This window comes from Mustelus asterias, chromosome 23 (assembly GCF_964213995.1).
Source record: "Mustelus asterias chromosome 23, sMusAst1.hap1.1, whole genome shotgun sequence".
In the NCBI taxonomy this organism is placed as follows: domain Eukaryota; kingdom Metazoa; phylum Chordata; class Chondrichthyes; order Carcharhiniformes; family Triakidae; genus Mustelus; species Mustelus asterias.
In genome coordinates, this window is record NC_135823.1 from 3,337,172 (window position 1) to 3,352,839 (window position 15,668).

Consider the following 15,668-nt stretch of genomic DNA (forward strand, 5'->3'; position numbering starts at 1 on the left):
TGGTGAACATTCTCTGGAAAAACCACACTCACTTTTACCAACAACACTGGTTTAGGCTTTAATCTCCAACAATCTGTATTAAAATGTCTAACTGTGTGCTTGTGGCTTTTAGACTCATTTCTATCATTGACACTGTCTTTTTACCATTCTGGGCGTATCTGTGCTTTTTTTCTTCATTTCTATTATTCTCACCAGAATAGTGAGAGATCGGTTCATTCTCATATGATCTACCTTTACATTGGATGTGAATAACAGCAGAATCCAACAGTTCTATTCACTTGTGAACTCGATGGTGTCGGAGTTGGTGGGATAACTGAGTGAATCCCTTCCCACATATAGAGCAAGTGAACGGCCTCTCCCCAGTGTGAACTCGATGGTGCTTCCGGAGGGTGGAGGAATTGCTGAATCCCTTCCCACACTCGGAGCAGTTGAACGGTCTCTCCCCAGTGTGAACTCGTTGGTGTGTCCGTAGGTTGGATGAGTGAGTGAATCCTTTCCCACACTCCAAACAGGTGAACGGCCTCACCCCAGTATGAACGCGCTGGTGTATCAGGAGGTTGGATAGCTGCGTGAATCCCTTCCCGCACACAGAGCAGATGAACGGCCTCTCCCCAGTGTGAACTCGCTGGTGGTTCTGCAGGCTGGATGAATCACTGAATCCTTTCTGACATTCAGAGCAGGTGAATGGCCTCTGCCCAGTGTGAACTCGCTGGTGTGTCTGCAGGTGGGACAACCGAGTGAATTCCTTGTCACATACACAGCAGGTGAACGGCCTCTCCCCAGTGTGAATGCGCTGATGAATATCCAGTGCAGATGGAGATTTGAATCCTTTCCCACAGTCCACACATTTCCACGGTTTCTCCATGGAGCTCTTTCCACAGTCAGTGCACTGGAACACTCTCTCTCGGGTGTGTGTGTCTCGGTACTTTTCCGGTCACACTGATGGTTAAAGCCTTCTGAAGAAGACAGAACAGAAAAACATTTTTTCTTCCAGAGTTAAAGGCTGAAGATATTGAATAGGTATTTTGTGTCGGTCTTTACAGTGGAAGATACAAATAACATGCCAAAAATTGATGACAGGAAGGCTATGGCTGGTGAGGGCCTAGAAACTATCATTATCACGAAAGAGGTAGTGTTGGGCAAGCTAATGGGGCTAAAGGTAGACAAGTCTCCTGGGCCTGATGAAATACATCCCAGGGTACTACAAGAGATGGCGGGGGAAATAGCAAATGCACCAGTGGTAATTTACCAAAATTCGCTGGACTCTGGGGTGGTTCCTGCAGATTGGAAAACAGCAAGTCTGACGCCACTGTTTAAAAAAGGAGGTAGACAAAAGGCGGGTATCTATAGGCCTGTTAGCTTAACTTCTGTAGCAGGGAAAATGCTTGGATCTATCATCAAGGAAGAAATAGCGAGACATCTAGATATAAATTGTCCCATTGGTAAGACGCAGCATGGGTTCATGAAGGGAAGGTCATGTTTGACTAATTTGGTGGAATTCTTTGAGAACATTATGTGCGCAGTGGACAATGGGGAACCTGTGGATATGGTATATCTGGATTTCCAGAAGGCATTTGACAAGGTGCCGCACCAAAGACTGCTGCATAAGATAAAGGTGCATGATGTTACAGGTAATGTATTAGCATGGATAGAGGATTGGTTAACTAACAGAAAGCAAAGAGAGGGAGTAAATGGGTGTTTTTCTGGTTGACGATCAGTGACTAGTGGTGTGCCTCAGGGATCAGTGTTGGACCGCAATTGTTTACAATTTATATAGATGATTTGGTCAAGTGTAGTGTGTCAAAATTTGCAAATGTGGACACTAAGATGAGTGCCAGAGCAAAGTGTGCAGAGGACGCTGAAAGTCTGCAAAGGGATATAGATAGTCTAAGTGAATGGGTGAGGGTCTGGCAGATGGAGTACAATGTTGGTAAATGTGAGCTCATCCATTTTGGTAGAAATAATAGCAAAATGGACTATTATTTAAATGGTAAAAAGTTGCAGCATGCTGCTGTGCAGAGGGACCTGGGTGTCCTTGTGCAAGAATCACAAGGAGTTAGTATGCAGGTGCAGCAGGTAATTAAGAAGGCAAATGGAATTTTGTCCTTCATTGCAAGAGGGATGGAGTTTAACAACAGCGAGGTTATGTTGCAGCTGTATAAGGTGCTGGTGAGGTCACACCTGGAGTACTCTGTACAGTTTTGGTCTCCTTACTTGAGAATGGCACTGGAGGGGGTGCAGAGGAGATTCACTAGGTTGTTTCCGGAGTTGAGAGGGTTGGCTTAGAACATAGAACATTACAACGCAGTACAGGCCCTTCGGCCCTCGATGTTGCGCCGACCAGTGAAACCAATCTAAAGCTCATCTAATCTACACTATTCCAATATCATCCATATGTTTATCCAATGACCATTCAAATGCCCTTAATGTTGGCGAGTCCACTACTGCTGTAGGCAGGGCATTCCACGCCCTTACCATCTGAGTGAAGAACCTACCTCTGACATCTGTCCTATATCTATCACCCCTCAATTTAAAGCTATGTCCCCTCGTGCTCGCCATCACCATCCGAGGAAAAAGGCTCTCACTATCCACCCTATCTAATCCTCTGATCGTCTTGTATGCCTCTATTAAGTCACCTCTTAACTTTCTTCTCTCTATCGAAAACAACCTCAAGTCCCTCAGCCTTTCCTCATAAGACCTTCCCACCATACCAGGCAACATCCTAGTAAATCTCCTCAGCACCCTTTCCAATGCATCCACATCCTCCCTATAATGCGGTGACCAGAACTGTACGCACCAGAGTTTTGTACAGCTGCAACAGGACCTCATGGCTCCGAAACTCAATCCCTCTACCAATAAAAACTAACACTCCGTACACATTCTTAACTACCCTATCAACCTGGGTGCCAACTTTCAGGGATCTATGCACATGGACACCGAGATCTCTCTGCTCATCCACACTACCAAGTATCTTACCATTAGCCCAGTACTCTGTAATCCGTTACTCCTTCTAAAGTGAATCACCTCACACTTTTCCACATTGAACTCCATTTGCCACCTCTCAGCCTAGCTCTGCAGCTTATCTATGTCCCTCTGTAACCTGCAACAACCTTCCGCACTGTCCACAACTCCACCGACTTTAGCGTTATCGGCAAATTTACTAACCCATCCTTCTATGCCCTCATCCAGGTCATTTATAAAAATGACAAACAGCAGTGGCCCCAAAACAGATCCTTGCGGTACACCACTAGTAACTGAACTCCAGGATGAACATTTCCCATCAACCACCACCCTCTGTCTTCTTACAGCTAGCCAATTCCTGATCCAAACCGCTAAATCACCCTCAATCCCATGCCTCCGTATCTTCTGCAATAGCTTACCGTGGGGAACCTTTTCAAACGCTTTACTGAAATCCATATACACCACATCAACTGCTTTACCCTCATCCACCTCTTTGGTCACCTTCTCAAAGAACTCAATAAGGTTTGTGAGGCATGACCTACCCTTCACAAAACCGTGTTGACTATCCCTAATCAAATTATTCCTTTCTAAATCATTATAAATCCTATCTCTTATCCTTTCCAAAACTTTGCCCACAACTGAAGTAAGGCTCACTGGTCTATAATTACCATGGTTGTCTCTACTTCCCTTCTTGAACAAGGGGACAACATTTGCTATCCTCCAGTCTTCTGGCACTATTCCTGTTGTGAGACTTCTTACTATTCCTGTAGACAATGATGACATAAAGATCAAAGCCAAAGGCTCTGTAATCTTCTCCCTAGCCTCCCAGAGAATCCTAGGATAAATCCCATCCAGCCCAGGGGACTTATCTATTTTCACACTTTCCAGAATTGCTAACACCTCCTCCTTATTAACCTCAATTCCGTCTAGTCCAATGGCCTGTATCTCAGTATTCTCCTTGACAACATTGTCTTTTTCCCGCGTGAATACTGACGAAAAATATTCATTTAGCACCTCTCCTATCTCTTCAGGCTCCACGCACACCTTCCCACTACTGTCCTTGACTGGCCCTAATCTTACCCTAGTCATTCTTTTACTCCTGACATACCTATAGAAAGCTTCAGGGTTTTCCTTGATCCTACCTGCCAAAGACTTCTCATGTCCCCTCCTGGCTCTTCTTAACCCTCTCTTTAGGTCCTTCCTGGCTAACTTGTAACTCTCAAACGCCCTAACTGAGCCTTCACGTCTCATCTTTACATAAGTCTCCTTCTTCCTCTTCACAAGAGATTCAACTTCTTTAGTAAACCACGGTTCCCTCACTCGACCATTTCCTCCCTGCCTGACAGGTACATACTTATCAAGGACACCCAGTAGCTGTTCCTTGAACAAGCTCCATATTTAAATTGTGCCCATCCCCTGCAGTTTCCTTCCCCAACCTATGCATCCTAAATCTCTCCTAATTGCTTCATAATTTCCTTTCCCCCAGCTATAACTCTTGTCCTTCGGTATATACCTATGCCTTTCCATCGCTAAAGTAAACGTAACTGAATTGTGGTCACTATCACTTGTGAGGAGAGGCTGAATAGACTGGGGCTGTATTCATTGGAATTCAGAAGAATGAGGGGAGATCTGATAGAAATATATAAGATTATGAAGGGAATAGATAAGATGGAAGCAGGGAAATTGTTTCCACTGGCGGTGAAACTAGAACTAGGGGGCATGGCCTCAAAATAAGGGAGAGCAGATTTAGGATTGAGTTGAGGAGGAACTTCTTCACCCAAAGGTTTGTGAATCTGTGGAATTCCCTGCCCAGTGAAGCAGTTGAGGCGACCTCATTGGATGTTTTTAAGGCAAGGATAGATAAATTTTTGAACAGTGCGGGCGGGTAAGTGGAGCTGAGTCCACGAAAAGATCAGCCATGATCTTATTGAATGGCGGAGCAGGTTTGAGGGGCCAGATGGCCTACTCCTGCTCCTAGTTCTTATGTTCAAGCAACAATGAATCAATTGACTCTGTCATATATTGATGGAATGTTTGGTCACATATCCTGTCGAAGGAGTTTACAAAAATCATCAGTGTCAGTAAAGGATAGAAATTCAGAACAGACGATTCTAGTTTCTATGGAACATTCTTTCCTCTCTCATTCTCCAAAAGCTGTAAATCTCCATCCTACACACACTCCCTCCATTCTCACTCTGTTGTTTCTAATATTCACCCTCCCAATTCCCCTGAAGGTGCTGATTCAGGCTGACTGACAGATCCAAACTTACTGTTCCTATCAAAGGAATATAGAGGTGTAAAAATCTTCGTTGATGTTAATAGCCAGATATGTGCCAATATTATTGGATGACAAATGTGTGCAATACACACTCTATTGCTTGATTGAGATGTAGGGGAAGATGAGGAAGAATTGGAGGAAATTAAACAATGAATGCTTTCAAAATTAAATTGGATGGGCACTTAACGGAAATCAACTTGCAGGGAATGGGGATGTAGAAGGGGAATGGGACTGGATTGTTCTCCAGAGAGTCAGCATGGACTTGAGTCACCGGATGGATTCCTTCTGTGCTGTCATGGCTCGATGACTGGAAATATATAATGTAGCTTCAGTACGATATTACAAGACTAGAAATAATGATAATTATATTTTATCACAGAACCATAAATAATATATTGAATCTGTACCATATAACAACACGAGACATATCTCTGTGCTATATTAATTTATTGCCCCCTGAGATGTCAGCCATCTCCTGGGGAAACCAGCCCTTTAATTGTGAACATTAGGAAAGAGACCATCCTTTTAGACAGACAAATAAATGTGTCAAGCTGAGGGAGCAAAGGATGTCAATGTCTTTAAGAGAGAGAGAGACCTGGGCCAACCTTTCCAGAGTCTGCACCTTCCCTGGAATTTTAAAAGTTTATTTATTAGTGTCGCAAGTAGGCTTACATTAACACTGCAATGAAGTTACTGTGAAAATCCCCAAGTCGCCACACTCCAGTACCTGTTCAAATATACTGAAGGAAAATTTAACATGGCCAACGCATCGAACCAGCACATATTTCGGGCTGTGGGAGGAAACCGGAGCACCGGGAGGAAACCCATGCAGACACGGGGAGATCATGCAAACTCCACACAGACAGTGACCCAAGGCAGGAATCAAACCCGGGTCCCTGGCGCTTTGAAGCAGCAGTGCCACCGTGCCACCCCAATTCATTTCCTTTCACTTCAGTTGGTACAAGTTCCCAATTTCCCCCAGAATGAGAAAAGAAATGGAAAGGGGGAGTAAAGAAAGTGTTTTCTTCACAGATGTTGGCCTCTTTTAAGGTCAAACCAAATAAACAAACTCAAGTTAAATCAGGACAAAGTAAATGGGGCAGCTCCCCAAAAGGAGGGGGAACAGCCCGAACAAAAATCAAAGTACAAAGGAAACTTAAGAACATCAAATTATAATGTGATTATTAGGGTTGATAACGCACCCCAACTCCTGCGGTGCCCAACGGGTGCGGAAGGCATCAACTGCGCCTGTAGACACCGCATGCTCCCTCTCCAGGGACACCTGGCCGCGAACGTAGCCGCAGTAGAGGGGCAGACAGTCAGGATGGACGGCCCCCTCGATCGCCCACTGCCTGCACCGGTAAATGGCGCGTTTCGCCAGGCCCAGGAGCAGGTTCACGAGGAGGTCGCCATCCCGACCCAACCCTCTCTGCACCAGGTGTCCGTAGATCAGGAGCGTGGGACTGAAGTGCAAACAAAACATTAATAAAAGGTTCTTTAGGAAAACAAAAAGGGAGTGCAGCCTAAGACAGAAAACATAGACATGGTCCACAGACTCCACAAGGCCACAGAAGGGGCACTCTTCGGAGCCCATGAACCAGCGAATCCTACAGTTGTCTTGTGAAAAGGAAGAGGGAAGCTTATGTAGGGATGAGGAAACAAGGTTCAGATGGCTCGATTGAGGGTTACAAGTTAGCAAGGAAAGAGCTGAAAAAGGGGCTTAGAAGAGCTAGGAGGGGACATGAGAAGTCCTTGGCGGGTCGGATCAAGGAAAACCCCAAGGCTTTTTACTCTTATGTGAGGAATAAAAGAATGACCAGGGTGAGGTTAGGGCCGGTCAAGGACAGTAGTGGGAACTTGTGTATGGAGTCAGTGGAGATAGGCGAGGTGATGAATGAATACTTTTCTTCAGTGTTCACCAAGGAGAGGGGCCATGTTTTTGAGGAAGAGAAGGTGTTACAGGCTAATAGGCTGGAGGAAATAGATGTTCGGAGGGAGGATGTCCTGGCAGTTTTGAATAAACTGAAGGTCGATAAGTCCCCGGGCCTGATGAAATATATCCTAGGATTCTTTGGGAGGCAAGGGATGAGATTGCAGAGCCTTTGGCTTTGATCTTTGGGTCCTCGCTGTCCACAGGGATGGTGCCAGAGGACTGGAGAATGGCGAATGTTGTTCCTCTGTTTAATAAAGGGAATAGAAATGACCCTGGTAATTATAGACCGGTTAGTCTTACTTCGGTGGTTGGTAAATTGATGGAAAAGGTCCTTAGGGATGGGATTTACGACCATTTAGAAAGATGCGGATTAATCCGGGATAGTCAGCACGGATTCGTGAAGGGCAAGTCGTGCCTCACAAATTTGATTGAATTTTTTGAGGAGGTAACTAAGTTTGTTGATGAAGGTAGGGCAGTTGATGTCATATACATGGATTTTAGTAAGGCGTTTGATAAGGTCCCCCATGGTCGGCTTATGATGAAAGTGAGGAGGTGTGGGATAGAGGGAAAGTTGGCCGATTGGATAGGTAACTGGCTGTCTGATCGAAGACACAGGGTGGTGGTGGATGGAAAAGTTTCGGATTGGAGGCAGGTTGCTAGCGGAGTGCCACAGGGATCAGTGCTTGGTCCTCTGCTCTTTGTGATTTTTATTAATGACTTAGAGGAGGGGGCTGAAGGGTGGATCAGTAAATTTGCTGATGACACCAAGATTGGTGGAGTAGTGGATGAGGTGGAGGACTGTTGTAGGCTGCAAAGAGACATAGATGGGATGCAAAGCTGGGCTGAGAAATGGCAAATGGAGTTTAACCCTGATAAATGTGAGGTGATTCATTTTGGTAGGACTAATTTAAATGTGGATTACAGGGTCAAAGGTAGGGTTCTGAAGACTGTGGAGGAACAGAGAGATCTTGGGGTCCATATCCACAGATCTCTAAACGTTGCCACTCAAGTGGATAGAGCTGTGAAGAAGGCCTATAGTGTGTTAGCTTTTATAAACAGGGGGTTGGAGTTTAAGAGCCGTGGGGTTATGCTGCAACTGTACAGGACCTTGGTGAGACCACATTTGGAATATTGTGTGCAGTTCTGGTCACCTCACTATAAGAAGGATGTGGAAGCGCTGGAAAGAGTGCAGAGGAGATTTACCAGGATTCTGCCTGGTTTGGAGGGTAGGTCTTATGAGGAAAGGTTGAGGGAGCTAGGGCTGTTCTCTCTGGAGCGGAGGAGGCTGAGGGGAGACTTAATAGAGGTTTATAAAATGATGAAGGGGATAGATCGAGTGAACGTTCAAAGACAATTTCCTCGGGTGGATGGAGCTATTACAAGGGGGCATAACTATAGGGTTCGTGGTGGGAGATATAGGAAGGATATCAGAGGTACGTTCTTTACGCAGAGAGTGGTTGGGGTGTGGAATGGACTGCCTGCAGTGATAGTGGAGTCAGACACTTTAGGAACATTTAAGCGGTTATTGGATAGACACATGGAGCACACCAGGATGATAGGGAGTGGGATAGCTTGATCTTGGTTTCAGATAAAGCTCGGCACAACATCGTGGGCCAAAGGGCCTGTTCTGTGCTGTACTGTTCTATGTTCTATGTTGTGCGGAACTGCTGCATGCATCACCCTCCATCCCAGGTCCCCGATGTAATTGGGGGAGATCCCTCCGTAGAGGGACCTCCACCGGGGACCTCCGCCGCCTGGCGGCAACAAGGCACGCCAAGGTGTATCCGGGCGACAGGCGAGGACGCGGTAGTGGAAGGTGTGCAGCAGCAGCCCGTACAGGAAACGCCTCCGCGCGGTAGAAAAAGGCACGGAGGACATTTCCGTGAGGCGGCTCATGCTCTGGGGCACCTGACCCGAGGAGGGGGGTTGAGGCTTTGGGCCAATGTGGAATTCCGTCCGAACAGGGGAACGCTCGGGCGGGATCCCACCGCACGCCAGAACCGCCTCGAGACCGCATGCACTATCGGGGCCGAGCACGACCGTCCTCAGGTCTTGGGTGGCTTTGGCCGTGCACCGGACGGACACCCCCGCGCGCTCAGCCAGCACGTGGGGGCTCATCCAGCCCGCCCCTCCGCCATCCAGCACATCCCCGATCCTGGTCGCCCCGGCGTCCACAGCCCCCCTCTCCGCCAGCCACCTGAATTCAGACGGCTGGAGAATCGGATTCCTGAGCAGCGTGGCGACCGCGTTCCAGACAGTGAGGAGGTTCTGGTAAAAGACGGGCAACTCTTGCAGGGAGGCCGAAACACGCCCCAGATCGATATGCAGGAGCTGCCCGTCATAATTCAGGCCGTGCCAGTGGCGGAAGAAATACATCGCCAGGGCACACCATCGGGGAGGGGGCTCAACGTAAAGGTACCTCTGCAGGGCCTGGAGGCGGAAGGTCGCTATCTGAGTGCGACGGCACACCAGACCTTGTCCGCCCTCCTCAAGCGGGAGATGCAGAACTGCAGCAGGGACCCAGTGCAATCAATTGTCCCAGAAGAACCGCACGAGGGTTCTCTGAATATTGGCGACAAAGCCAGGGGGAGGGGTCAAAGGGACCAGCCGGTACCACAGCATGGAGGCGACCAGCTGGTTTATGATCTCGCGCCCCGTAGGACAGCACTCGGAGCAGTCCTGTCCAGCGATTCAGGCGGGCGGAGACTTTGGCCTCCAACTCCCGCCAGTTCACTGGCCAGGATTCCTCGGCTGGGCAGAGATGGGCCCCCAAGTAGGGGAGGCTGGTCCTGCTCCAGGTGAAAGTCCTGAGCTCCTCCGGAAGGGGGTCCGTCTCCCACGGGCCGACCATGAGTCCGGAGCACTTGGCCCAGTTGATCCTGGCGGAGGACGCGGCGGAGTACACCGCCTGGCATTCTCGCATCCTCCGCAGGTCAGCCGGGTCCGTGAACATGAGGAGCACGTCATCGGCGTAAGCTGACAGGACCACCCCTACGTCCGGTCCGCGCAGGGCCAAACCCGACAACCCCCGCCGCAAGAGGCGCAGGAATGGCTCCACGCATATAGAATACAGTTGGCCGGACAAGGGGCAGCCCTGCCGTACTCCTCTCCCAAAGCGAAGGGGCGCCGTCAGGGACCCGTTAACCTTAATCAGACACTCTGCGGCAGAGTACAGTAATCGGATCCGGGCGACAAAATGCATCCCGAACCCGAATGCCCGCAGAGTCCCGAGTAAATACTCGTGCTCCACCCTGTCGAACGCCTTCTCCTGATCTAATGACAAGAAGGCGCTCGACAGACCAGCCCTCTGGGAATGATGGATAAGGTCCTGGAGATTATCGTGTATACAACAGCCCGGGACCATGTAGGACTGGTCAGGGTGGATCATGTGGTCCAGCACGGATCCAAGGCGTGAAGCCATAGCCCTGGCAAAGATTTTATAATCCGTGCTGAGGAGGGAGACCGGGCGCCAGTTTTTGAGGAGGCGGAGATCCCCCTTCTTGGGCAGCAGGGCAATGATGGCCCTGCGCCACGAAAGGGGCATCTCCCCGGTAGCGACACTCTCCCCCAGGACCCCCGCGTAGTCGCTCCTCAGGACGCCCCAGAACGCTCTGAAGAACTCCACGGTCAGCCCGTCCAGCCCCGGGGCCTTGCCCCGACTGAGGCCATTGAGGGCGCCGGTCAGCTCAGCCAGGCTGATATTGGCCTCCAGCCGGCCGACACCCTCCGGGCTGACCTGCGGCAGGTCCTCCCACAGACCTCTGTGGGCATCCTCGCTGGACGGATCCGGAGAGAACAGGGAGGTGTAACAATCCCGGGCAAAAGCCTGGACGCCCTCTGGATCCGAGACGGGGGAACCGTCATCGGCCAGCAGCGCAAGGAGCTGCTGACGGTTAGCCCGCCCTTTTTCCAGCGAGTAGAAGAGGGGGGAGCCGCGGTCCAGGTCCACCCGGAACTGGAGCCGCGACCTCACGAACGCGCCACGAGACCTGGTAAGGTGCAGGACCGCAGCGCGCCCTTCTTCTCCCTGTACTCCAGTCCACGTGGGGCTGACTGAGACATGCCTCCAGGTCGAGCACCTCCTTCTCCAACTCCTCGAGCCTGGATTTCCGCCTCTTTGTCGACCCCCTCGCGTACTCCTGACAGAAGGTACGGACGTGAGTCTTGCCCACATCCCACCAGAGCCTCAAGGAGGGGAAGCCTCCCCGCTTCCTTCTCCAGCCGGCCCAGAATCGACGGAACGAGTCCAGGAAGCGCTCGTCCTCCAGCAGCGTGTTGTGAAAGTGCCAGTACGCGGGCCTGCCGGACGCGAGATGGCACAAAGTCCACACACACCAGGCCGTGGTCCGTGCACGACACCAGCCGCACGGAGGCCGAAGACACGCCAGACATTTGCGCCCTCGAAATGTAAAGGCGGTTGAGTCTGGATGGTCCAGCTCCAGGCCTCATGTAAGTGAAAGCTCTGGAGCCAGGATGGAGATGTCTCCAGACGTCCACCAAGTTGTGGGTCCCAAGCAGGTCCCGCAACTTCACCATCGCCGGGGTGCGCAGCCAGAGGCCGGTGCGGTCTCGTGCCTCGAGAGTACAGTTGAAATCCCCCCCGAGGATAATGCATTTGCCCCCCGCGATGGTGTCAAGATGAGCGGACACTTTCTCGTAGAAAGTTGTTTGCTACGGTCCGGTGGTTGGGGCGTAGACATACAACATAGAACAGTACAGCACAGAACAGGCCCTTCGGCCCACGATGTTGTGCCGAGCTTTATCTGAAACCAAGATCAAGCTATCCCACTCCCTATCATCCTGGTGTGCTCCATGTGCCTATCCAATAACCGCTTAAATGTTCCTAAAGTGTCTGACTCCACTATCACTGCAGGCAGTCCATTCCACACCCCAACCACTCTCTGCGTAAAGAACGTACCTCTGATATCCTTCCTATATCTCCCACCACGAACCCTATAGTTATGCCCCCTTGTAATAGCTCCATCCACCCGAGGAAATAGTCTTTGAACGTTCACTCGATCTATCCCCTTCATCATTTCATAAACCTCTATTAAGTCTCCCCTCAGCCTCCTCCGCTCCAGAGAGAACAGCCCTAGCTCCCTCAACCTTTCCTCATAAGACCTACCCTCCAAACCAGGCAGCATCCTGGTAAATCTCCTCTGCACTCTTTCCAGCGCTTCCACATCCTTCTTATAGTGAGGTGACCAGAACTGCACACAATATTCCAAATGTGGTCTCACCAAGGTCCTGTACAGTTGTAGCATAACCCCACGGCTCTTAAACTCCAACCCCCTGTTTATAAAACTAACACACTATAGGCCTTCTTCACAGCTCTATCCACTTGAGTGGCAACGTTTAGAGATCTGTGGATATGGACCCCAAGATCTCTCTGTTCCTCCACAGTCATCAGTACCCTACCTTTGACCCTGTAATCCACATTTAAATTAGTCCTACCAAAATGAATCACCTCACATTTATCAGGGTTAAACTCCATTTGCCATTTTTCAGCCCAGCTCTGCATCCTATCTATGTCTCTTTGCAGCCTACAACAGCCCTCCACCTCATCCACTACTCCACCAATCTTGGTGTCATCAGCAAATTTACTTATCCATCCTTCAGCCCCCTCCTCGAAGTCATTAATAAAAATCACAAAGAGCAGAGGACCAAGCACTGATCCCTGTGGCACTCCACTAGCAACCTGCCTCCAGTCCAAACATTTTCCATCCACCACCACCCTCTGTCTTCGATCAGATAGCCAGTTACCTATCCAATCGGCCAACTTTCCCTCTATCCCACACCTCCTCACTTTCATCATCAGCCGACCATGGGGGACCTGATCAAACGCCTTACTAAAATCCATGTATATGACATCAACTGCCCTACCTTCATCAACACACTTAGTTACCTCTTCAAAAAATTCAATCAAATTTTTGAGGCACGACTTGCCCTTCACGAATCCGTGCTGACTATCCCGGATTAATCCGCATCTTTCTAAATGGTCGTAAATCCCATCCCTGAGGACGTTTTCCATCAATTTACCAACCACCGAAGTAAGACTAACCGGTCTATAATTACCAGGGTCATTTCTATTCCCTTTCTTAAACAGAGGAACAACATTCGCCATTCTCCAGTCCTCTGGCACCATCCCCGTGGACAGTGAGGACCCAAAGATCAAAGCCAAAGGCTCTGCAATCTCATCCCTTGCCTCCCAAAGAATCCTAGGATATATTTCATCAGGCCCGGGGACTTATCGACCTTCAGTTTATTCAAAACTGCCAGGACATCCTCCCTCCGAACATCTATTTCCTCCAGCCTATTAGCCTGTAACATCTTCTCTTCCTCAAAAACATGGCCCCTCTCCTTGGTGAACACTGAAGAAAAGTATTCATTCATCACCTCGCCTATCTCTACTGACTCCATACACAAGTTCCCACTACTGTCCTTGACCGGCCCTAACCTCACCCTGGTCATTCTTTTATTCCTAGACGTTCAGCAAGTGAATGACCACGCCCCCCTCACGGACCGTCAAATGCAGCAACCGGCCAGGCACCGGCTCCTTGACCCCCAAGAGATCCGGCTGATTATGCGGGGCCAACCAGATAGCCACCCACGAGAAGTGAGCATGAGGTGGCTCATGTAGACCCCCCCTCGCCATTCCAGGAGCCATTGGGCTTTGTCTCCCAGAACGGTGTGGGTTTCCTGCAGGAAACACACTGCATACTTCCCGTCACGGAGGACCGAGAAGTTCTGGAACCTGCGGTGTGGCTCACTGCTGCCGTTGATGTTGAGGCTGGCTATAGTCACCTTCATGTCAGCAGCTTAGTGCCACCATCACCACTTACCTAAACGTGTCGGGGGGGCGCTGGCTCAAGGCGCACCAGTCCGCTCCCCCTCGAGCCCATTGAGGAACTCCTGCACCTGACGCCGCTCAGTTTCAGTCAGGCCAGGCCTGCGCGGACCGGACGAGCAGCGCCAGGTCTGACCAACGGTTGGGGGCGAGCCGGACGCTGTCAGGGCGACCAGAATGTTGTTGGAGAAAGGCCCTGAGTTCCCCAGAGGGGATGAGGGGCGTCTCGGAGAGGGGCACCAGGGAGTCCCCCTCCTCGCTCTGGGCAGACTCTAAAAGTGCCCCCGTGCTCACCACCGAGCCGCTGACCTCCTCAGGGCGGTCACCCTCCGACTCCGAGTCCCCCGCCGCAGGACATACGGCGGGCGGCACGGAGCCGCAAACTAGCCCCAACTCCCCTCCCGATCCCACCCCCAGGATCGGTGGAGGCGGGGGTCCCCCCGGGCTCCTCTTCCCTGGTTTGCGGGTCCGGGGGCGGCGGCGTCTCAAACCCCCCGCTCCGCCCCAGACACCTGGACACCCCCCAAGTCCGGAGAATCCTCCGGATCCAAGTCAGGGGTGCCCAGCATCAAAGGCCGGGACGGAGAGGAAAAGACCACTTCCTCGCCACCTCCGCACGGGGACCCGAACATCGGGGTGCTGCCGCAGTCCCCAGGCAGGCTGAAGAAGAACTCCTCCGGCTTGAAGTCGACGGGGTGGAACGAAGCCACAGGGGCCCCACTCCCACCCGGCCCCAGGGAGTCCCGCCTGGAGGACTGCGGCAACACGCGTGTTCTCTTTTTCGTGCCCCCACTCCAGGGACAAGGCGTGAAGACGGCTGGGGGCGTGGCAGGAGATGGTGTGAATGGGGAGAGGGATGTGGGCGCTACCACCTCTAAGCCAGGGGAGGGGGTGTGGGGAGCCCCACAGATCTCGATGTCCCCCTCCCCCGCGGTGCTGCATCTCTTCTTGAGGGGCAGCCCCCTGGTAGGGGATGCCCCTCGCACTCTGCCCCTCTCCTCCCTGCCCTGCCCTGCCCCTTTTGCCCTCCCGTCCTGTCCCTGGGAGGTGTCGGTTGTGCCGGCTCGGGGTCGCCTACCCCGCCATGCCCGGACCCGGGATCCCGCGCAGCCACGACGCCGGGCCCAGCACTCGGCCCCGGAGAGCCCACGGGCCCGGTAGATGGTAGTGGAGGCGGGGTGGAGGTGGAAATAAACTCCGTGCAGGCTGTCGGGGTGACTGGGGTAGTGAGGGCCGGGGTTCCGGTACCCCCCTTTTATCTCATCCCTTTTTTTACCTGCCGTTTTCTGGCCACGCGGAGGCTCCGCTCTCCCTCCGCCGGCAGCTGAGGTGGCAGTTGCTGCTGGAGTGGCCTCCGCTTGCGGGGGGCCAGGTGGTACTCGGTTAGGGGGAGAGGGGGCTGCGGTGCCAGCTGCGGCCGCCCTGGGTTGGAGGTCGACGGCCTTGGAGGAGGAGGCGGGGCAGTTATTTTTAATGTGCCCCGCCTCCTTACAGGCATGGCACCGCACACCGTCCGCGGATCAGAAGACCCGGTAGGTGTCTCCCTGAAAGGGACGCTAAAACCTCCCTCCAGGACCTCCTCCCGGGCCAGGCGGACAAATACCTGGCGCCGGAAGGAATAAACGTGTCGGAGGGAGGGGTCCCAAAGG

General features: G+C 51.5%; 1 protein-coding gene across 1 annotated transcript in view; it reads right to left on the reverse strand.

The window, feature by feature from the left end:
- Window positions 1–274: 274 nt before the first annotated feature.
- Window positions 275–15,668, reverse strand: part of LOC144510907 (uncharacterized) — a 347,486-nt gene continuing 332,092 nt past the window's right edge. Inside the window, exons 18-19 of the mRNA XM_078240963.1 lie at window positions 15,296–15,622; window positions 275–679 (exon numbers count right to left, since the gene is read on the reverse strand). Of these exons, the coding sequence (XP_078097089.1) occupies window positions 275–679; window positions 15,296–15,622 (732 nt within the window). The remainder of the gene's footprint in view (window positions 680–15,295; window positions 15,623–15,668) is intronic.